This window comes from Protopterus annectens, chromosome 2.part1 (assembly GCF_019279795.1).
Source record: "Protopterus annectens isolate FY-2018-M chromosome 2.part1, PAN1.0, whole genome shotgun sequence".
Lineage (NCBI taxonomy): Eukaryota > Metazoa > Chordata > Ceratodontiformes > Protopteridae > Protopterus > Protopterus annectens.
The window spans coordinates 1,963,787,927-1,963,808,901 of NC_056729.1; the positions used below are offsets into that span (position 1 = coordinate 1,963,787,927).

At 44.6% G+C, this 20,975-nt stretch overlaps 1 protein-coding gene across 1 annotated transcript in view; it reads right to left on the reverse strand.

Moving 5' to 3' along the window:
• Nucleotides 1-20,975, reverse strand: part of SREK1 (splicing regulatory glutamic acid and lysine rich protein 1) — a 1,533,788-nt gene that overhangs the window by 123,113 nt on the left and 1,389,700 nt on the right. The window contains exon 11 of the mRNA XM_044063648.1: nt 6,740-7,748. Within this exon, the coding sequence (XP_043919583.1) occupies nt 6,740-7,748 (1,009 nt within the window). The remainder of the gene's footprint in view (nt 1-6,739; nt 7,749-20,975) is intronic.

Sequence of the window (20,975 nt, forward strand, 5' to 3'; positions counted from 1 at the left end):
CGCATCATTATGGAACTCATTAACAGAGACATTGGGAACCTCCAAACACTGGACCCTAACCAGTTCGACTTTAAGGGCAGATCATGCCTCCTAAACCTGGTGGGACTTCTTTGAGACAGTTATCAAGGCTATAGACAAGGGAAAGGAGGTACACACAGCCTACTTAGACCTTGCAAAGGCCTTCGACACCATTCCCCATTCTGGTATTATAGACAAGCTCACCAGCCTGAACATAAACCCTTACGTCACAAGATGGGTTGCCAACTGGCTCATGGACAGAACCCACATGGTGAGAGTTGCAGGAGCTAGGTCCGACTCTAAACTGGTTACAAGTGGCGTTCCCCAGGGCTCATTCCTAGGATCCCTCCTGTTCGGCATATACTTCTCAGAGGTACAGGCAAGCACAGGAGGACTACGGCTGACCAAGTTCGCAGACGATTGCAAACTAGGGTCTATAATTGACTCTCCGGCTGACACAGACATCCTCCAGAAGGGTCTCACTGAGACAGATACCTGGTGTCAAAATCATGGTCCCAAGCTAATTGCCAAAAAGTGCATAGTCATCCCCCTTGGAAAAAACAAAGTACCCACAAACTACCACATAGGTGGTAGTCCCCTAAATACAGAAGACGTAATAAGGGATCTGGTGACCAAAGTAGATAGTAATCTCTCCTTTGATAATCACATTGCCAAAGTGGTTAGAAAATCCTTCTATGTGGCCCACCTAATCACAAAAGGGTTCGCATCCAGATCAAGAGAGGTCACTGTGCCCCTCTACTCATCACTCATCAGACCCATCATAGAATACAACGCCCCATTTGGGATGTACCTTACAAGACATCTGCAACAGCTGGAAAGACCACAGAAGTACCTCACCAAGAGGATCACTGGCCTCAAACAGATGCCCTATGCAGCTCGAATGAAGAAACTCCAGCAGTACTCGGTTGCATACCACCTACTCAGAGGTGATCTCTGCCTGACATACAAGGCCATGTCCAACCCAGAACTGATGGACATGCTCCACCTAAAGAAAACCATATCCCCTCGAGCCACACGCTCTAGGGATCCTAAACCTCACCACAACAATAAATAGGATGTGCTGGAGGGATAAGATTCCTTTCCCAGAGACTTCCCATGCTTTGGAACAAGATTCCAATCTACATCAGGCAGAGCTCCTCGCTAACACTCAAGAGAAACCTTGACGAGAGGATGGGAAGCCAAGTTTACCCCGGGGATCACTTCAGTGGCTCTGCTGGACAGAGGCACAGGGAAATAATCTAAGGGGGCGGCAAAAGCCAACACATTCTGGCTAGGCTTATAAATGTCTTTGGGCAAATAGCCTAGTACCTACCTATGAACCTATGCAAATAAACCCAATGTTTCTTGACTACCATCCTAATTATGTCCTTGAATTTCGGAGTCCTTTATTTTCTTTGCCAGTTGCTCTAACTATAATACAAACAAATGGGAGAGAGGACACCCTCTCCTGGTTCCTCTGTTCAAACAGAACTTATCAGAGAGGAAACCCCCCACTTAAATGTTTGCCTCCAATCCCTCATATATCCTCCTAATCAACCTTATAATTTTAAAAGGGAATGCAAATGCTTTCATTGCCCTACTCATAAAATCCCAGCTTACACTGTCAAATGCTTTCTGTGCATCAAGACCCACCAACAGTGGTATTTTCTTACATTCTGCTTCACTCTGGATCATTACTGTTCTATTAATGTTGTTGAATGTTTGTCGCCCCTTCACAAAACCACACTGATCCATATCTATAAGTCACCGTTGCCATTCTTTTAGCCATTATAGACAAACACTTTATAATCATGGTTTAGAATCAAAATGAGCCTATATGAAGCTGGATCTAATGAGTCTCTACCATATTTCGGTATTACAGCCACCAGTACTTTCTTCCAAGATACTGGTGGTGCTTCTCCTTTTAAAATACTGTTAAACAAAACCTTCCAGATCTTTACCACTCCCCCCCTCCCCCATAGCTTCCAAACTTCCACAGGAATACCATCTATTCCTGTGGGCTTTCCTGTATATCACCATTTTATAGTAGTTGTAGTATTTGTAGTTTTTCCTGATTTCCACATTTCTTTGCTTTATACAGATTTTCATAAAATTTCCGAAATATTTCTAATACCTCTACAGGATCCCTGGTTATTTTTCTTGTTATAGAGTCCTTAAGCTTCTCAACAACCCTTTCTCATTTCTGTTGCCTGAGTCACTGTGCTAAAAGTTTTTTGATACAGTTGCTTAAAGGAGAACAACTCCCACAGACTCAAAAACATGTTTATTTCATCATGGTTTGGTGTTTCCTACATTTTAACACCACTCTGGGTTATTTACAGGTTTTTAAATATTTTTATACGCAATTTCTCAATCTGACCACATGGGGTCTGGCATATTGAAGTAATTCTGTTTGGTCTGTCTCTAGGTATCCCACAATGCAGTGCTTGACTGTAAACAAATTGCATCACGCAAGCTTCTTTCTTCCTAAAGGCTCCTGTCACTGCATTGATTTTACATGAATACACTGCTGTCTTTCAGTCAGTTTTAAGTAACATTTCATGCCGTTCAGAGACTTCAAACACAAACAGTGCAAATGCCACAGAAAAGACTTTCAAAGTGCTTTTTACTGCTGCTTCTTCTTAGAATGGCTAAACTGCAGTCTTTTGTGAAGCCTGAATTGTACTAGCTTGACTCATCTCCCACCCCCTTTCACTCCTTACTTCCCGAGTTATCAAAGTGCTAAGGGTAATTTGAGCTTTTATCTACTGTGACTAACCGCTCAAAGCAGGAGGCTTGACATGTACTGTTTCCTTGCTCTAGCCTTTACCTTCTGTATGGGCAGGGGAAGGATCGGGGAGCTGACACATCACAGCATGGATGGATTTTAGGACAGTAGTGGTGATGTCAGTTTCCGTAGGGAAATGGCCAGAAAACTACTTGTACTCAGTGGCCTTGATGACATCAGTGAATTGGAGACTGCAGTAAGGGCGAGACAAAAGGTTTTTGAAAGTGAAACCATCACAGTACAGTAAGGTACTGTTCTAGTGGAGAGAAACAGTCAATTTACAATATTTTAAATGCTGTATTTTTGTTTATTCATAGCAGGGACAGTAAAGAGACAGAGAAAAAGACAGAGAAGTTGAGCATTTAATAATAGAATCCCATTGTTGTCCTTTAACAGCAACCTTTTCAAACTCATGAACATTATCGTGGTAGTCCCTTATTGTCTCTTCAGGACTCTGCAATTGCATCTCCTCTTGTTCTGAGTCCCACTATTCTGCAATACTTTAATCTTTGTCAGTCCCTCTAAATAATTCTTATTACTTCTTTACAGTCTCTCTCTCTCTTTTTTTTTTTTTATTTCCACCCTATTTTTAAACTCCACTTCAGTTTTGTCCCACTCCCTATCTATATTTTTAGAAGACATTGCTATCTTCTCTAACAACTCTGGAATAATTTCCACTACCTATTCCTTAAATTTACCTCTTTTTAACAAATAGGTGGGGAAAACGGCAGTGTCTCACTTTGATTTCATTACCATGCATTTTTATTTCAGGTATTATTAGCGTGTGATCTGAAACAGTTATTGGATGCATACCATGCATTTTTCCTTCAGGTATTATTAGCGTGCGATCTGAAACAGTTATTGGATGCATATCAAAACTTTCAATTAAATGCAGATGCTCCTGTGAAATGTAACTGTTGTCTAATCTAGCTCAGTTTTTATACCTTGTGGAATAATACGGAAATTCTCTACAAACTCTCACTACTGAATTCACATCTTCCATACCCACCCTACAGTCATCTTGTCTCCATGAAAACACAAGTACCAAGTGTACAGCTCTGCAAGCCTCTCAATTTACAATGAACATTTATTTGCCAAAGGAAAACTTTTCATTCAGGGTCCTCTCACTTACTTGCTAATACTTATTAGATTGTGCCAAAGGCCTTCTTTCAATCCTTCACCTATGCAACAGTAAGACAGAACATATCAACTTTACATACAACATAATCTGTGCACATTTACATCCCATCCCCCATCTCAACAACCAAAGATTACTGCATTGTAACTTAGACATGCTTTTGTCTAGCCTTTTTTCTCTTTCTACATTGTAATGCCAACGTTTCTTAAAACTATAAACGAAGTAAAAATATAATTTTATTTTAGTACTTGTGGTTACTTTTCTTTTTTCCTCCTTCTCCCTCAGTGTCTTTCCAAGAATTTATGACATGAAGTGGGCATATGTGTTTCAGTCCCCTACAACTTTAGCAAAGTCAACAAAAGTCCAGTCTTTCCAACTTTTTCTTGTAAAGCCATATTTCATAAACGCAACTGACAATTTACAGTCTCACATTTACTCATTAATTTCAATGGTGCAGGTCTTCTTCCTGTTTATCTCCATCTCCCAACCCAATACTCTGGTTCAAGTCCAAAGTACTCCCAATTCTAGTCAGCTTCTGTGCATTTTTCTCTCCAGCATTTTCCATTGGAACACTAGAAAAGATTTCAATGGCAAAGTTTCTCCACAAGCTTTATCAGAAGAATGAGAAGTAGAGTCCCTTTCTATTTGATGGATAAACTTTTACACTGCCTCCTTTGTCTGTTCTGTACCAAACAATGACGTTGATCCTCCAAGGAAAAAATATTCTAAAGACAGCTGTGAACAGCAGCTTAAATCTTACATCAGCCTCTCAACATTCCCTGATTGCTGGGATAAATATGCTTTTTTTATGCCTGGTGTACAGTGAATAATCATTTTCCACAAACACTCTGTCTCCAATTTTTAATACTTTGCCCTTTTGTCACAGCTGTGTCAGGATTCTTTCTTTCTGCTGTTATGATTGCATCTTTACTAATACAGGTCTTGCCTGCTTTTTCGTGGCCAGGTTGGAGCATACACATGATGCTCCCTTTCAACTAACAAAACTTGCTATGGAATACCAGTTAGGTTGCTTAATTGCACCTTCTAAAATTAACAGTCTGTTCCTTCCAGTTTCTCTGGTACAGCAGAAAATCTAAGGTTTTCTCTGTGAGCGCTGTCTTCTAACTTCACTCTTTGTTAAACATCTCTTTCTGAGCAGCCTCATACTCAGCAGGCTTTTTTCTTTTCAACCCTTGATTTCTTGCAGTTTTATCAGTCCATCTAATAGATAGTTACAGCTTCTTATATTTGTTTCCAGCCTTGAGTAATGAGTTGCTATAGTACTTCAATGTTTCATTTATTTTAATCACCTTGGAGTACATTTTATTTATTTTCCCTCCAAAATATTGGAATCTGTCTTTTGTACCAAAGATGAAGCTTGTACCGCTTTTTGCTAAATAGCTGTGCGATTCTTCCAAGCCAGTGTTTTGACTTCATCTTTTCTGGCTGATTTTTTTTTTCAGGTTCTCTAAACTTCTTTGCTAGCATCCAGGCAATGTACTTACTAGCCAATAATTAAATTTTACCTCAAATGACAATTTTACTGGCTCCCTTTTCTCAGTTTCTGTTTTCAGACTGTAGTGTGCACCTATCTTGTAAGTCTTTCTTGTGGACTTGTTAATACAATACTGGATAAAGTATTTGTTCTGCAATGGATACTTCTGTATTCAAAACCATCATTGTGGTTTCCAAGATGAAAGTTCGAGAAACTGCTCTTGGGGGAAAAATGGGTATCTTACTGTCCACATACTCCTTGTTGGTCTAGTGGCAGCTTCAACCACATGGAATTTTGGGGGATCCTGGGTTCAAACACTAGACAAGAGTTAGTTTTTTTTCCTTTCTTGTCGAGTTATTTTTACAAGTAACTGAATATATTAACTTTTCCGCAATGAAACATGTTAGAACCAACATTCACACTGCATAAACCAAGGGGTTGGGAGGGTGGCCTAATGGTTAAGGTGTTTGCCTTGCAAGCACAAGGTGCAGGGTTTGAATCTCACAAGGGATAATTGGCTAAGCTTAAAATGGCTCACAAGGGCAGGTAGCTTAGTATGAACCTATGAACCTATGAACCTAAAAAAAAACTAGGCACATGGTGTCAGCAGCATGGTGTGCATATCTGTAGGAAAATGAAAGAAATGCTATAAAACAGTTGCTAGCAAAGACGGTCATTTAAAGTAACATCAGTCAATTCTTGCCTTCCAGGCAGATTCTCTGGCTTCCAGACTATGGCAGCAAAACTGTACTTACAACAGCATAACCAGTCTTCCTTATCTCTGTATGAAAGGATAGCGCATCAATTGTAACAAGCCTGATTTTACAACAATCTCTGAAATACACAGATACACTCCCAGTACAAATGAAGGGCACCATTTTTAGTTCTGACAAAAAATCTGGCTATTACCCCGAATAAATGAAACTGAAATCATATCAGTACTAACTTCCAAGTAGGTAGAGTTGGGACATACTTGTCCACTTACAAAGTCTGCTTCATGGAGTGCTGACATTTTCCTGCTGCATACATAAGTGATCAATTAAGCTATATCACCCCTTTGTTAAAAATGTTTACTGCGGTTATATAAATGGTGACAAGATGTCTGTTCTCCTGATACTTTACTCATTACTGGTGCATAACTGAAGTAGTACAACAAAGAGAGAGGTGTAATGGAATTTATAACTGGTAGACGTTATTTAAATACAGGTAACGTGCATTTACCACATGTTCATGATTAAAATTTGAGAAACAGCTTTAACACAGCTTTAACAGTTAATCTATTAATGATCTTTCTGCTTACCTTTAGAGAATTACTGAAGTTCTCTTGTCTTTCTTCTGTGTTGTAACAATTTGGATACTGCTCCTGCCCTCTGTCTGCATTATTGCTATTTGGACTGTTATTGCTTTCTCTTCCATATACATCACTAAAAAAATTAGTTTCCTGTTCTTCCCTGTCTATATCACTGTCATAAAGATTCTCCTCTTCCATCTCCAAAGGGCATGTATCACTGTCACTGGAATTCTCATTAATTTCTGTTCTATCCTTTTCATTGCTAAATGGATTCTCCTCCTCCTTTATGTCATCAGTGCTGCTACTTTGAGCCTCTGTTTCTTTATCCCTTCTGTCCATATCCATATCACTGTCAATGTGCACCTCTTCTTCTGTCTCCTTTCTGTCCATATCACTGCTAATCTGATCTTCCCCTTCCTTAGTTCTGTTCATATCACTGCCAACGCAATACTCCTCTTCCTTTGTGTCCATATCATGTCTTTCACTGCCAACGCAATACTCCTCTTCCTCTTCCTTTGTGTCCATATCACGTCTTATGTAATTCTCTTGATTCTTTTCTTCCCTCTCCCTTTGGTCTGTATAATAGCAAATGGAATGCTCTTCCTCCTCTTCTCTTCGGACATTATCTTTAGAACAGAGACTCAAATCTTCACTATCCCTTCTGTCTACACCACTGCTACTGGGCTTTTCTTCTGCTTTCTCACTTCTGCCAGCATCACAGCTCCTGGCATTTTCTTCCACTCTTTCCCTTTTGCCTGCATCACTGCTACTGGAATTTTCTACTACTTTTGCCCTTTTGTCTGCATCAGTACTACTGGAATTTTCTTCTACTTTCACTCTTTTATCTGCATCACTGCTAACTGGACGCTTTGTTTTTTCCTTTCGGTCTCTATCACCACTACTACGGCTCTCCTTCTCTCTTCGGTCTCTGTCACTGCTGGTCTTCTTTGAAGATGAACGTTCTCTTTCGTATTTCCCTGTGCTCTGTTCTGTCTCCTCCTTCTTTTCCTTCTTATTCCTGCTTACAAGAGTACAGCAGAATTAATTTTGCAACATGCATGTATGTGGATATCATACACAGAAAAATAATCTTGTAAAATAAACTAAGAAAAAATAAGTGTCATTTGTTGTGAAAGGCTGGGATAAAAATGGGAATATTTTCTGACTACAAATAATCTATGCATCACCCTAACACTGCTGTTATTTAGTTCATACAGACAACCTGAGGAAAAATCTCAGTACAACAACAGAGTTTTCAGTATTTCATGGAAACAATTACAAATCTCCCAATTCAGGTTTGCCTCCTGAACATTAATTCCTGAAATAATGCATTAGCAGAAGACCACACTACACAGAAATATAACACATGCATTGTTACATCAGCTGATCTGCCTGTTGGTATGAATATCCAAATCTTATTCTTCCAGTTCAACAAGTTGTCTGAAGATGTACATGCACACGTGTGTGTGTGTGGTGTGCACCGTAGCATAACATAATATCATGTGTAATACTATAACTGTGCTTAGGGAGTACATCCGTGCAAATCAAGATACATACAATGAACAAGGATATTTAAATATAAACTTACCCAACTCACAAGAACTTCCAACAGTAGCCACTGGACTGAGAAGCAGGTCAGATAAAAGGAGATGTAAGAAAGGGTATTTGGATCCAATGAGGAGAAACTTACCGTAACTGCAGATGTTCAAGCAAATCACTGCTGCAGTACTCCTTACTACTAGGACTTTGCCACTAGGGGGTCCTGCATATTCTGTCTAACTTCTGGAGCTCAGGATCCTTACCTCTTGGCACAGTGTATGCCTAAGCCTCCAGAAAGTACAGCTGTGTACACTTACCATAAATGTAGATGGAGTGTTTTCACTGTTGCAGTCATCACATTTGGGTTATCCCTGCCAGGGTAGCTCTCGCCGGCCTGAATACCAGAGACTTAGTATTTCTGGGTCAGTTGCTGTTGCTTGAGGACTGACGTCATGTCGTCAGTTGTATAAAGGAAGGCAGCTGACACCATTGCATCAGTTTTTCTTGCCCTAACCTGTCAGGAGCCCAGGCTCTGGAGATAGAACCCAATCAGTGGAAAATAAATACCAATATGTCCCTTGTAAGGAAAGGAGAACAATGAGGAAGAAAGGTAACAAAAAGAGAAAGGGGGATGGAGGGAGGGAAACCAGGACTGCAACAGTAAAGACACTCGAACATCTACATTTATGGTAAGTGTACAGAATTGTACTATGTTCTTCGTGTTTCACTGCTGCAGTCTTGACATTTGGGTAGATTCCCCAAAGCTGAGGAAATGGGTGGAAGCAGTCAAGGGAACTAGGGGCTGGCTAGCATACCCTGCCCTGGGTTTGGAGAAGAGAGGCAGGTGGTAATGCTTGGTAAAAGTGTGAACAGATGTCCAGGTGGCAGCCTCCAGGATGTCCCTGGTGGGGACTCCTCTGAGGAAAGCTGCAGAGGTGGAGGCTGCTCTGGTGGTGTGTCCTGACCCCCTTGGGGGGAGGATTGCCATGCTGTTTGTAGCAGAATTGGATGCAGTGTGCTATCCATTTGGAAATGGTTTGTTTGGAGATGTCTTTGCCCTCTGCCCCTGAAGTAAAGCTAACCAGCAATTGATCAGACTTTCTGAAGGGTTTAGTCCTGACCAGATAGTATCTGAGCTGTCTGTGCACATCTAGAGTGTACAGAATCCTTTCCCCCTTGTTTTGAGGGTTAGGAAAGAAGGTGGGCAAATGGATGGATTGGTTGAGAGCCACACTGGACACCACCTTGGGCATGAAGGATGGATTAGTTCTGAGGGATACCCTGTCTGCATGGAAGATGATGAAGGCTTCCACAACCATGAGGGCTTGCAGCTCAGACACTGGCTGAAGTGATGGCCAGGAGGAAGGCTGTCTTCCAGGATAGAACTTTAGCTCTGCAGAAGAAGCTGGTTCAAAAGGAGGCAGGGTGAGCTTTTCCAAGACAAAGTTAAGGTCCCAATCTGGTGTTTGTGCCCTTCTGGGGCACCTCAAGTTGCTAGCCCCTCTGATGAACTGTTTAATCAGAGGGTGTGAAAAACAGGCTGCTCAGTGGGAAAATGAGCAGAAATAGCAAAGGCATGAATTTTTATAGAGGAGAGACAGACCACTGTTAGCACTGTTTGTAGGTCAGCTAAGTAATCCAGGATGAGAGGGATGGATGGCTGTGCCATACTGGCCCCCTTAGCCTGGATCCAGGTGCAGAACCTTTTCCATTTATCTGCATAAGACTTTTTGGTGCTACGGCATCTGGCCTCTCAGACAACATCCAGAACCTGTTTACTGAGGATGGCAGATTGGTCAGGGTATAAGCCAAGCTGCCAAACTGAGTGTCTGCAATTAGGGGTGCATAAATTCCCCTTCCATTTGGGTTAAGTTTGGAATCTGAGGAAGATTCCATGGAGGCAGCGGGGACAGGCTGCGCAGCAAGGGGTACCAGTATTGTCTGGGCCAGTCTGAAGCTATGAGAATGGTCCTTGGTTTTTCCTCCCTTATTTTGAGTAGTACCTCTGGGAATGAGAGGTAGCGGAGAAAAGGCATAGACCGAGAAGTTTACCCAGGGGAAGGACAGGGCATCCACTTTCCATGCCATGCAGTGATGGTCCCTGGTGCAGAATTTGCTGAGCTGACGGTTGGTGTGGGAGGCAAAGAGGTCGACCTCCAGGTTCCCCATTTTCTGAGTTGTTAGTAAGAAGGTGTTTCTGTTGAGCCGCCACTCGTGGGGGTCCAAAAGGTTTCTGCTTAATTGGTCTGCCAGGGAGTTGAGAGAGCCTGACAGGTATTGTGCCAACAGGTGTAGTTGCATGGAAGAGGCTGTAAACCAAAGGGTCATGGCCAGCCTGCACAGTGGGTAGGAATGAGTCCCTTCCTGCTTGATGTGCCACATCACAGTGGTGTTTGTTTTGATCAGGAGAACCCCTAGAGAGAGAAGGGGTTTGGAAAGCTATCAAGGCCTGCTGCACAGACATCTCTCTTTGACTGATATGCAGGGGGAGTTGTTGGGGGTTGCATTGGCCCTGTATGCACCTGCCGTCTAGGTGTGCACCCCAAGCGTAGTCTGATGCATCTGTGGTGAGGGTCTGGGTGGCGGGGTATTGGGAGAAGGGCAGTCCCTTGTTATGGGAGCAGGCTGTTGCCCAAAGAAATTCCTTCCTCAAGCAAGGAATAACAGGTAGAAGAGTTTCCAGATCTTGAGAGTGCTACACCAAAGGCTCTTTAGGTACCACTGAAGTTTCCTCATATGCAGTCTGGCATATGGAATGAGTAGTATGCAAGATGCCATGAACCCCAGGGCTTGCAAGGCTTTCCTTGCAGAAAGCTGGGGCCTGGTGGCCAGTTGAGAGAAGTAAATAGGAAAATATGTCTGTCTGGTGTTAGGCATGCCATCTGGGTTGCTGTGTCCAGACTTGCTCCCAGGAAGATTATCCTTTTGGTGGGTACCTGTTGGATTTCTTTTTGTTGATTGTGCACCCTAGGGAGATTAGTAGGTCCTTTACAAAGGCCAGGTCTTTGAGCAGCTTTTCCTGGCTGTCTGCCTGAATAAGGCAGTCGTCTAAGTAGGGGTAAATTTGAATATTTCTTTGTCTGCAAAAGGCAATGGACAGAGCCAGGCATTTTGTGAAAACTTTGCTAGCAGTAGATAAGTCAAAGGGAAGTGCAGAGAACTGAAAGTGTTGAGATCCTGCCCTGAAGCAGAGATATTTTCTGCAGGAGACTCTGACAGGAATGTGGAGGTAGGCCTCTTTTAGGTCCAGGGTGGCTAGCCAAGCGTCCTTGGAAAGCATGGGTAGCAGCAGCTGGAGGGTGAGCATTTTGAATTTTGGGATCACCAGGAAGGTGTTTAGAATGGATAGATTGAGGATGGGGTGCTAGGTGCCCTCTTTTCTGGGCACCAGAAAAAGTCTGGAGTAGAAGCCTTGCCCTACATCTGCTCTGCGGGAAATAGAAGTTATGTCCTTACCATAACGTTCCATGTGGAGTGTTCATCTCGCCTTTGTTCTTACACATGGGTTCGGAGCCGATCCTCGGCTCCGTGCCGGCCTCTTGCAAGCTCTGCATCGAGAAGAAGCTCGAGACAATCTAATACCCACAATCCCCCTCTGCCTTTACCTCAGATCTAGTTTGCAAGCAAACCAATCTACAGAATAGCACAATCATGCTTACATCACATATGTATAGAAAGAATCTACACATAACTATATATATATAAGCCAGACAGACATATATAAATATATATATATGCCAACTATGTACACAATATTGTAACAGTAGCAGAATGCTCCTGGCCAGGCATCAAAGAACGTTCTTCCTAAGGGTGGGAGGGTGGGACTGTAAGAACAAAGGCGAGATGAACACTCCACATGGAACGTTATGGTAAGGACATAACTTCTATATGTGATAGTGTTCAACCTCGCCGTTTGTTCTTACACATGGGTAGCGTCCCTAGCTCCTTGTTCCTGAGGAACTCACGGGAGGACGTTCTTGAGCACAGTGGAACCAAAGGTTGCCCTGTCCCTAGAAACCTTGTCTACCTTATAATGAGAAATGAATGTATGAGGTTTAGACCAAGTAGCAGCTGCACAAATAGCGTCCAGTGGTAGGCGGGCTGCATGAGCCAAAGATGTAGACACTGACCTTGTGGAATGTCCTTTGGGTTTGTGTAACAGGGTTTGATTTGAAGAATCGTAGACATAGATTATACAATCCGTTAACCATTTAGAAAGAGTTCTTTGGTAACTGCAAGTCCTTTCCTGCTATCAGCAAAAGCCACAAAGAGTTGATCTGTTTTTCTGTGATCTTTTGTTCTATCCAAATAAAATCTTAGCTGTCTGTGAACATCTAATTTGTGTAACATATACTCCATTTTGTTGGAGTGGTTTTTGAAGAAAGTGGGTAATTCAATGGACTGATTAATATTGTTAATAGAACACACTTTAGGGAGGAAGGATGAATTGGTTCGAAGAGAAACTCTGTCATAGTGAAAAATCAAATACGGGTGCTTGATGGAGAGAGCCTGAAGTTCAGATACTCGCCTAGCGGAAGTAATGGCTACCAGAAAGAGAGTTTTCCAGGATAAAAATTTTAATGGGCAAGAAGAGGCAGGTTCAAAAGGGGGCAACATTAATTTAGATAGCAACAAGTTTAGACTCCAAGGTGACGTAGGAGATCTGACCGGTGGTCTAATATGAAAAACTCCTTTTAAAAAGGCTTTACAAAGTCTGTGAGCCATAACAGGAGCTCCACATTCTTCCACATGGAAATTGAGATGGCAGCCAATTGAACTCTTAGTGTAGCAGGAGAAGCACCCTGATGGAATAAGTCTGTTAAGAACTCTAAGATCTTATTCAAAGGAGCTATAAAAGGATCCACATGGTGTGTATTCGCCCAGAATACAAATCGCTTCCATTTGCTAGCATATGTCTTAGTAGTAGAAGCTTTATGCGAAGCCACCAAAATATCCTGGACTGCTGGTGACAAAAGATCAGACCTGGCTAAGTTGACTATTGGAGCAGCCAAGCTGCTAGATGGAGGGACAGAAGCGCGGGATGGGGAACCCCTGACGAGTGAGTCAATAGGTCTGGCTCTGGGTCCAGAATCCAGGGTCCCCGAATGCAGTGTATCTTCAGGAAGGGAAACCAAATTTGACGAGGCCAGAATGGGGCAATGAGGATTATCGTCCTGTGTAGGTTCTTGGCTTTCTGGAGAAACTTTGATATCAGAGGAAATGGGGGAAATGCGTACAGGAGTCCCGGGGCCAATCAGAAACCAGTGCCCTGGGGACTTCCCTGGAGGGGGTAATAGGGCAAAGTATCTCCTGCATTTGGCGTTCATTGGAGACGCAAACAGATCGCAGGAAGGCTGGCCCCACGTGCGAAAAATCCTTTTCGCCACTGATTGTTTTAGGGACCACTCGTGCGGTAACAGAATTGCTCTGCTCAGCCTGTCGGCTATGACGTTGGATGACCCCGGGATGTGCGTTGCTATTAGAAAGCGACCCGTGGACTCCGCCCACTGCCAAATTCTCATGGCCTCTCTGCATAGCTGATAGGACTTGGTTCCCCCTTGCTTGTTTATGTACCAGACTACCGACATGTTGTCCGTCTGAACTGCAATAGTCCCTAGAGGAAGAAGGGAAGCAAAGTGTTGCAACGCTAGAAACACTGCCCTCAACTCTAGAACATTAATGTGCAGATTGCACTCCAAATTGGTCCATTCGCCTTGGACTGTCTGTCCCTGAAAGATGCCCCCCCACCCTATCAGGGAAGCGTCCGTGATCACTGTAACTGTGGGCGTGGGTAGCACAAACGGTCTCCCTTGGGAAAGGTTGCACGTTTGAAGCCACCAGTTTAGATCTGCTTTGCATGTCTTTGTTATAAGAATCTCGTGTGTTAGAGGTAGTTGTTGAAACGACCATTGTGCAAACAGCAGCCATTGTAGGACTCTCATGTGCAGCCTTCCCAGGAATTGCAATCACGGAGGCTGACATGAGGCCCAACACCTTTAGCACTAGTTTTGCAGGAGATTTCCTTGACAAGAGTAGAAGACGAATATGAGTCTGAAGTGATAATATCCTTTCTGGGGGAAGCCTCAGAATCAACTGACGGTGTCTAACTCTGCTCCTATCAACAAGATGTTTTGTGATGGCTGAAGTAAGGATTTTCCGAAGTTTACGGAAATCCCTAGGTGAACACACAGTTGAAGAACAAAGTCTCTGGCCTGTAGTAGTTGACGCCGGGTGGTGGCAGAAAGGAGCCAGTCGTCCAGATACGGAAACACCTGGAATCCCTGGCGTCTCAAGTGAGACGCTACCACTGCCATACATTTGGTGAAGACCCTGGGGGCTGAGGTCAGACCAAAGGGCAGGGCTCGAAATTGATAGTGACTGGCCCCCAGCCGGAAGCGCAGATGATCTCTGGATGCCCTGGCCATCTTGATGTGGTAGTATGCATCCTCTAGATCTATTGAGCACATCCAGTCGTCCTTCTGTAAGAATGGAAGGATCGATTGAAGCGTGACCATTCGGAACTTTTCTTTCCTGACGAAGGCATTGAGATAGCTTAGGTCCAGAATGGGCCTCCAGTCCCCTGTTTTCTTTGGAACTAAAAAGAACCTTGAGTAAGTCCCGAATCCTTGCTGGTCCGCTGGGACTGGTTGGATGACTCTTTTTTCTAGCAGCTTTGAAATTTCTATAGCTGCTGGCTCTCGCAGATGGGGCGGTACATCTGGGAGTCTTTTCTTTGGGATGGGCTGAGATAGAAAGGGTATGTTGTAACCTCTGGTAACCACGCTTTTTACCCACTTGTCTGTAGTTATGTTTTGCCAGGCCTGAGGGTATAAAGCTAGACCCCGACTGCCTCCAGAGCAGGACAGTCGGGCCTCCTCTCAGGAGTGCTGGAAAGGTTTGCCAGGGAGGTTATCCCTGTCACCTTGGTTTTGGACCCCTCTGCCGCCAGGGCGTCTTCCACCTCTGCCCCCTCTGCCTCTAGAGGGGCATCACCCTGTGTGTTTGGGAAAGATCCTTGGTGTTTTCGAAACCACATTTTCCCACCACGTTGCCCTTTGGGGTACGGTCTGGAAGGTGGAAAACGGACTCGACAGCAGACAGAGTCTTTCCCTCTTGTTCACACCGGTAAGGGTCTCCTTTACTTTAGGGCCAAAAAGTGTGGCTCCATCAAATGGGCGTTAGTAAAGGAAGACTTTAAGGCTTCCGCAAACGAACATAAGCGCATCCAGGATTGCCTAAGAGCAATCGCTGAAGCCGCTGCCCTACTCGATCCTTCGCGAGGATATCAGCCTCATGGACGAGTTTACAATGGATGTAAGGGTGTTGAGATGCGCTGTAACTTTCTCTGAAACAGCAGCATCTGTAGTACCCTGGAGGGTATCTCCCAACTCTGACTAGATCCCTCTGTAAACGTGTAAAATGAGTCAAATAGTTCAGGAACGCATAGAAAAGCCGCTGAACTGAAAATGCGCTTCCGTATCTGTCCATGGTCCTAGAATCTTTGTTAGGCGGATGGACAGATGAGGAAGACTCCGACATCTCCTTTCGTGGCGCTGCCACCACCATGGCGTCTACTGGAACTCCTTTGGTGAGGTAAGCCTTGTCCTGTGGTGCCGTAATGTACTTATTTGGCTTCCTAGGGACTGGTTCCACTGTGTCAGGTGTCTCCCACGCCCTTGAGCAATCAACTCCATTAACTCATCAAGGGCGGAGTGACCCAGGAGGAGGAAGGGCGAGCACCAAATGCCTTCAGCAGAACTGACTCATCCTCAGAAGGGGGAAGGGACTGCCAGTCACCTCTCTGCTTCAGGATCTCCAATATGTCCGAAAAAGAGACATCTTCCGAAGGTGACTTAGGGGACCCCTCTGACTCATCTAAGTCAGTATCAGATGTCAAGGATTCCTGTGGAGAATCCAAGTGTCTCCTCTTACACAATCTCTTCTTAGGGACTTCTTCGTGGGGAGCATCCGAAGAAGCCTCGGAGGAAGAGGGGGCACCCTCCAGGGGTGGCTGAGACACTGGTGCCCGACGCTTGGATGTGGCCGTGGGTGCAGATGAAGACAAAGGCCCTTTATGGGGAGGAGAGGTTGCTTCCACTGATGTGGTTGTCTGGGTAGACAACACCTTCCTCATCAGGTCGAATGCTCCTGGGTCCCGCATCGAAGAGTCCTCCGGTTCCGAGGAAATGGGAAGAATCCCCGACACGGGCACCGAAGGCATAGACCCCGAGGACGGAGCCGAATCGATCCGCGCCGAGGCTCCGAGGGGGAGAGTCGGAACCGAAACGTCGGTTCGACTCTCGGCCCCAGAACCCAGGACAGACCGTCGGCTCCGAGACTCCGGTATCGGTTCCGACGGAGTCGAGGTGAGAGGAACAGACCGAGAAAAAGACGGTTCTGGACCCGAGGGCTCCACAATCAGTAGATCAGCCTCTTCCGGCTCCAAAGACTGAATCGGTCTCGGAGGAGGAATGGATGGAGATACAGGAAGGCCTTCAAGTTTCGACACCAACTGGGTGGAAACCGAAATAAGTTTGGAGAGGGCCGAATGCTCCAACAACTTCTGCACCACGCGATCCACATCGATATCCGAAAGTTTGGAGGAAGAACGGGTCGAAGGAACCGAAGACGGAGCTGACCTCAATAAGGTCGAAGGAGGGAGCTCCATCACCAGTTCCAAGACTCGAGGCTCAGGAACCGACACCAGTTGAACACTCGGCCCCGAAGTCTGTGGAACCGGTGATCTAACCTTTGTTGAAGAGCTCGGAGCCGATGACTTGGGCTCCGACGTCTTTGATTCCTTAGAGGACTTCGATGCCTGGTCAGAAGCATCCAAAGCCTCCTGGAAAGACGGTTTCAATAGACCTCTGTCCATTAGTTTCCTGCGCCTATCTGTCATGACCCTCCCACTAAAAGAGTGACAGATAGAGCAGTCCTCTTGCAAGTGGAGAGGGCCAAGGCAGTAGACGCAGGAACTATGGTTGTCAGTGACTGACATTTTCTGGCCACACTGACAACGCTTGAAACCTGACTTCACTTTCTCAGACATTATAGGAAAAGAAAGACAATTTAGTAATAAAGTCAAATCCGTTAAAGTTTGTCAAATCCGATAAAAATTGTCAAATCCGGTAATAAGTTTCCTCAACTAGGTAAATTTATGAAGGGTGTAGGCCCCGAAAAATATTTAACCGATAAAAAAAAGTTAACGGTACCAATAACTCAACGAGACCACAACACAATCATACAGATAATACTGAAAAACATCAAATAGAAATAGAATCCTAATAAAATATAACAAAATAAAGTTATATCTTAGCTTAGACTCTCGAGCTAGCTCCCAACGATGCGTATGCAGCAGCGGCAAACTAGATCTGAGGTAAAGGCAGAGGGGGATTGTGGGTATTAGATTGTCTCGAGCTTCTTCTCGATGCAGAGCTTGCAAGAGGCCGGCACGGAGCCGAGGATCGGCTCCGAACCCATGTGTAAGAACAAACGGCGAGATTGAACACTATCACATTGCACTCTACTGCCCCCAAGGAGGGCAGGGAATGGATTTGCTTTTGAGCCTCTGCCCACTGATTTGGTGGTAGATCTGGGAACCCTTTTGGGGTTGGAAGGGTGTGTAAAGAGAATTTGTACCCCTGACACACAATGTTCAAAACCCATTGGTCCTTGGTAATGGTGGCCCAGGTGCTTGAATGAAAGGAGAGTTTTCCTCCTAGGGACATGTGAAGGTGGGCAGAGGCGAGGTTGGGAGGGGGCGAGTCATTGTGAGTTCTTACCATAAGGGGGTGGCTTAGAACTCCCTGGTTTTGAAGTGGATGTAGTCCACTGCTTAGATCTCTGCAACCCCTGGGACTGCTATCTGGGGGGAGGGGGTCCTGTTTCCACACGGCCTAGGCTGGCCCTGTTTACACGGAGCAGGAGAGGAGTGCTTGGAGGGAAAATGCCTGCTGAACCTAGGAGGTTGGACCTGTAAGAAATCTTCTAACAGTCTGCATAGAGTTTGCTTTTTCTTCCAACTTTTTTAAGACCTCTTCTGCTTTAGTACCAAATAAATTATCTTTGTGCAAGGGTACAGCCAACAATTTTGATTTGATAGTCTGGCAGGGGTTGTTCCTTAAGCCATGTATGTCTTTCTAATGACAGTTCCAGTGACTGCTGCCCTGCAAGAAGATTCTGGGGTGTCAAAACCACAGTGCAAGGTGTGTTTAGTTACTTGACCAGCAGAATGCATTAAGTTCTGTAAATCTTTAGATTCTGCCCATGCAGGAAAGGAGGAAATGTTTTGTTTAAGGAGTTCCAAGGTATGTTGCTGATATTTAAGCATATGGAGCTAACAGTTTAGTGCCCTGATAGCCAGTGCTCGGGAATCGCTGTCTGAGAGGTGGGATTCTTAGCTGAGGTTGCTTTAATCCCTTTTGGCTTTTGAGTAATGACCTCAGGGTCTGCTGTTGGATTTTTAAAAAGATATTTGTGTGAGTCAGGGACTCTGCAGTACCAGTCTGGTTTTCTGGGAGCAGGAGGGAGGGTGTCTGGAGTCAAGCTGGATTCAAGGAAGACATCATCCACCACATTTAGGACTGGGGGGGATGGCTAAGGGCCTGTGCTGTGGAAGGTCCAGGAACTCTCCAAGTCTTTTTCTAGACTGTGGATAGTCTTGACTCTCCCATTGGAAATGCTCCCTTAAGGTATGCAGGGTTTCCCCAAAGGAAAAACCTCTGGGGAACAGGCCGAAGGAATGGATTCCACTGCATCCAAATCCTCATGTGGAGAGGGGCTGCATATCTTCATAGTCAGATGCATCGGATTCATCTGACTCTTGGTTCAGACAAAACTACTGGAGACAGATCTCTCTTCCTTTTTGAGGGAGTGGCTTGGCTTCCCCTAATCAGCATAAAGTCTTCTGCCATTTTAAGCATTTGAGACTGAGGCAAGGGAGCAGGTACCCGAGAATGAGTAGTTGGTTTCGTGGGAGTGTTCGACCCCTGGGCCTAAGGAACTCTGTTTTCGAAAAAACGGTAGCTGTGAAAGAAGGCATCAGTTTATGTAGGGATTCGGTGTTGAGAAGGACTTCCTCGGAAGCCGGTGCCTGCACAGCAGCTCCAGACCCATTCAAGGTAGACGACCGCAGGATCCTTAGACGAAGAAGAATTCTGCGGCATACCGGACTCAGAAAGGGTCTTGGTAGCGGCCTGCGAATTAACTGAAGTGGACATCAGGGGCTGCAAAAGCGCCACACTGAGTTCTGAGGCATCGGAAGGTTTGGTCCTGTGCCGTCCGTGTCTGTCTTTATCTTTACTTTTTTCTGAACATCTGCTGTCAGATGGCTTACCGAACAATATCAGAATTCAAAGACTGTAAACGGAAATATCTGGCTACAATAAGGGCCCGACGAATAGTTCTGGCATTAAAAGCACAGAAGCGACAATGAGGGACATCATGGTCTGGGCCTAGACAAGTGACGCAGTAAGAGCGGAAGTCCCGGTGTGGTATTTGCTTTCGACAGGCGAGATAATTATTAACTTTTTTTGACATTGGTTAGTGCAAGAAAAAAGTATCCCTAACTTAGCTTTCGAAGACTTTAACTTCAATTCGGAAACGAAATTCTGGTAGCGGCCGACTGGCACTCATGCAAACTCTTCTGCCTCGGGCTCCACGGCAAGAAAGACTGATGTAATGGCATCAGCTGCCTTCCTTTATACCACTGACGACCTGACGTCAGTCCTCAAGCGACAGCAACCGACGCAGAAATACTAAGTCTCTGGTATTTAGGCCGGCCGAGGGCTACCCTGGCAGGGATAACCCAAATGTGAGGACTGCAACGGTGAAACACGAAGAACATCAGCTGTACACTGCAACAGGAAGTAGGTGTCTGCCTATACTGTCTCAGAGCATTTTTGTCCCAGAAACCATGGCTAAAACGCAGGACTATAAATACAGTCAAGAGATACAATACAAAGGTAGAGAACTGCATAAACTGGTACAGTAGGACTACTCAGGAAGGAAAGAAGGGTGGGAAGAAAATAAAGAACTATCCAGCCTCTACTCAGAGCTGAGCAGACCCAAGGCCTTACAAGATGGAGGTGGACAAGAAGATTTGGTCATCTCACCTCAATCCAAGATGCATATAAAACAAAGGGAACAGCAGAGGGGATGGCGGGAGAGAGAAAGCACTGCAGCAGTGATGTATTTGAACATTCATTATTATGATAAGCTCATACACAACTTTACATGATGCTTTGTTTAACACACTGTTGTAACGTACTTACTATAAGAATGACTCCCAGAGCTCCAGTAAAGTAGGGTGGTGGACTGGATCATAGGAGGTTAACAGGCTATTGGCCTTGAGGCCCTATAAGCCTAGTGAAGAGCTTGGCCTATGTTTAGACAAAACAAACTGAAAATAAAGGTGAAGTGTAGGAAGCCTTGCAAGACAACTGTAGCAAAACCTGTCCAAGCCCTGGAGGCAATGTCTAACCTCTAATGTTTTGAGATGATCTGAGCCAATGTCCGTGTGGCTGCTGCTGTAAAGACTAAGTACTAACACTCTTTAGGAAAGTCAGAACAGTGGCAGTGTCCATGGTACTAGGAACCTTGATGGATGTAAAAAAAAAAAAAAAAAAAAAAAAACTGAATACAATGAGACAGCCATTTAAAGGCAATTTTTTTTTGGAAACGGGTTCATCCTTTTTCTTTCTGGTAC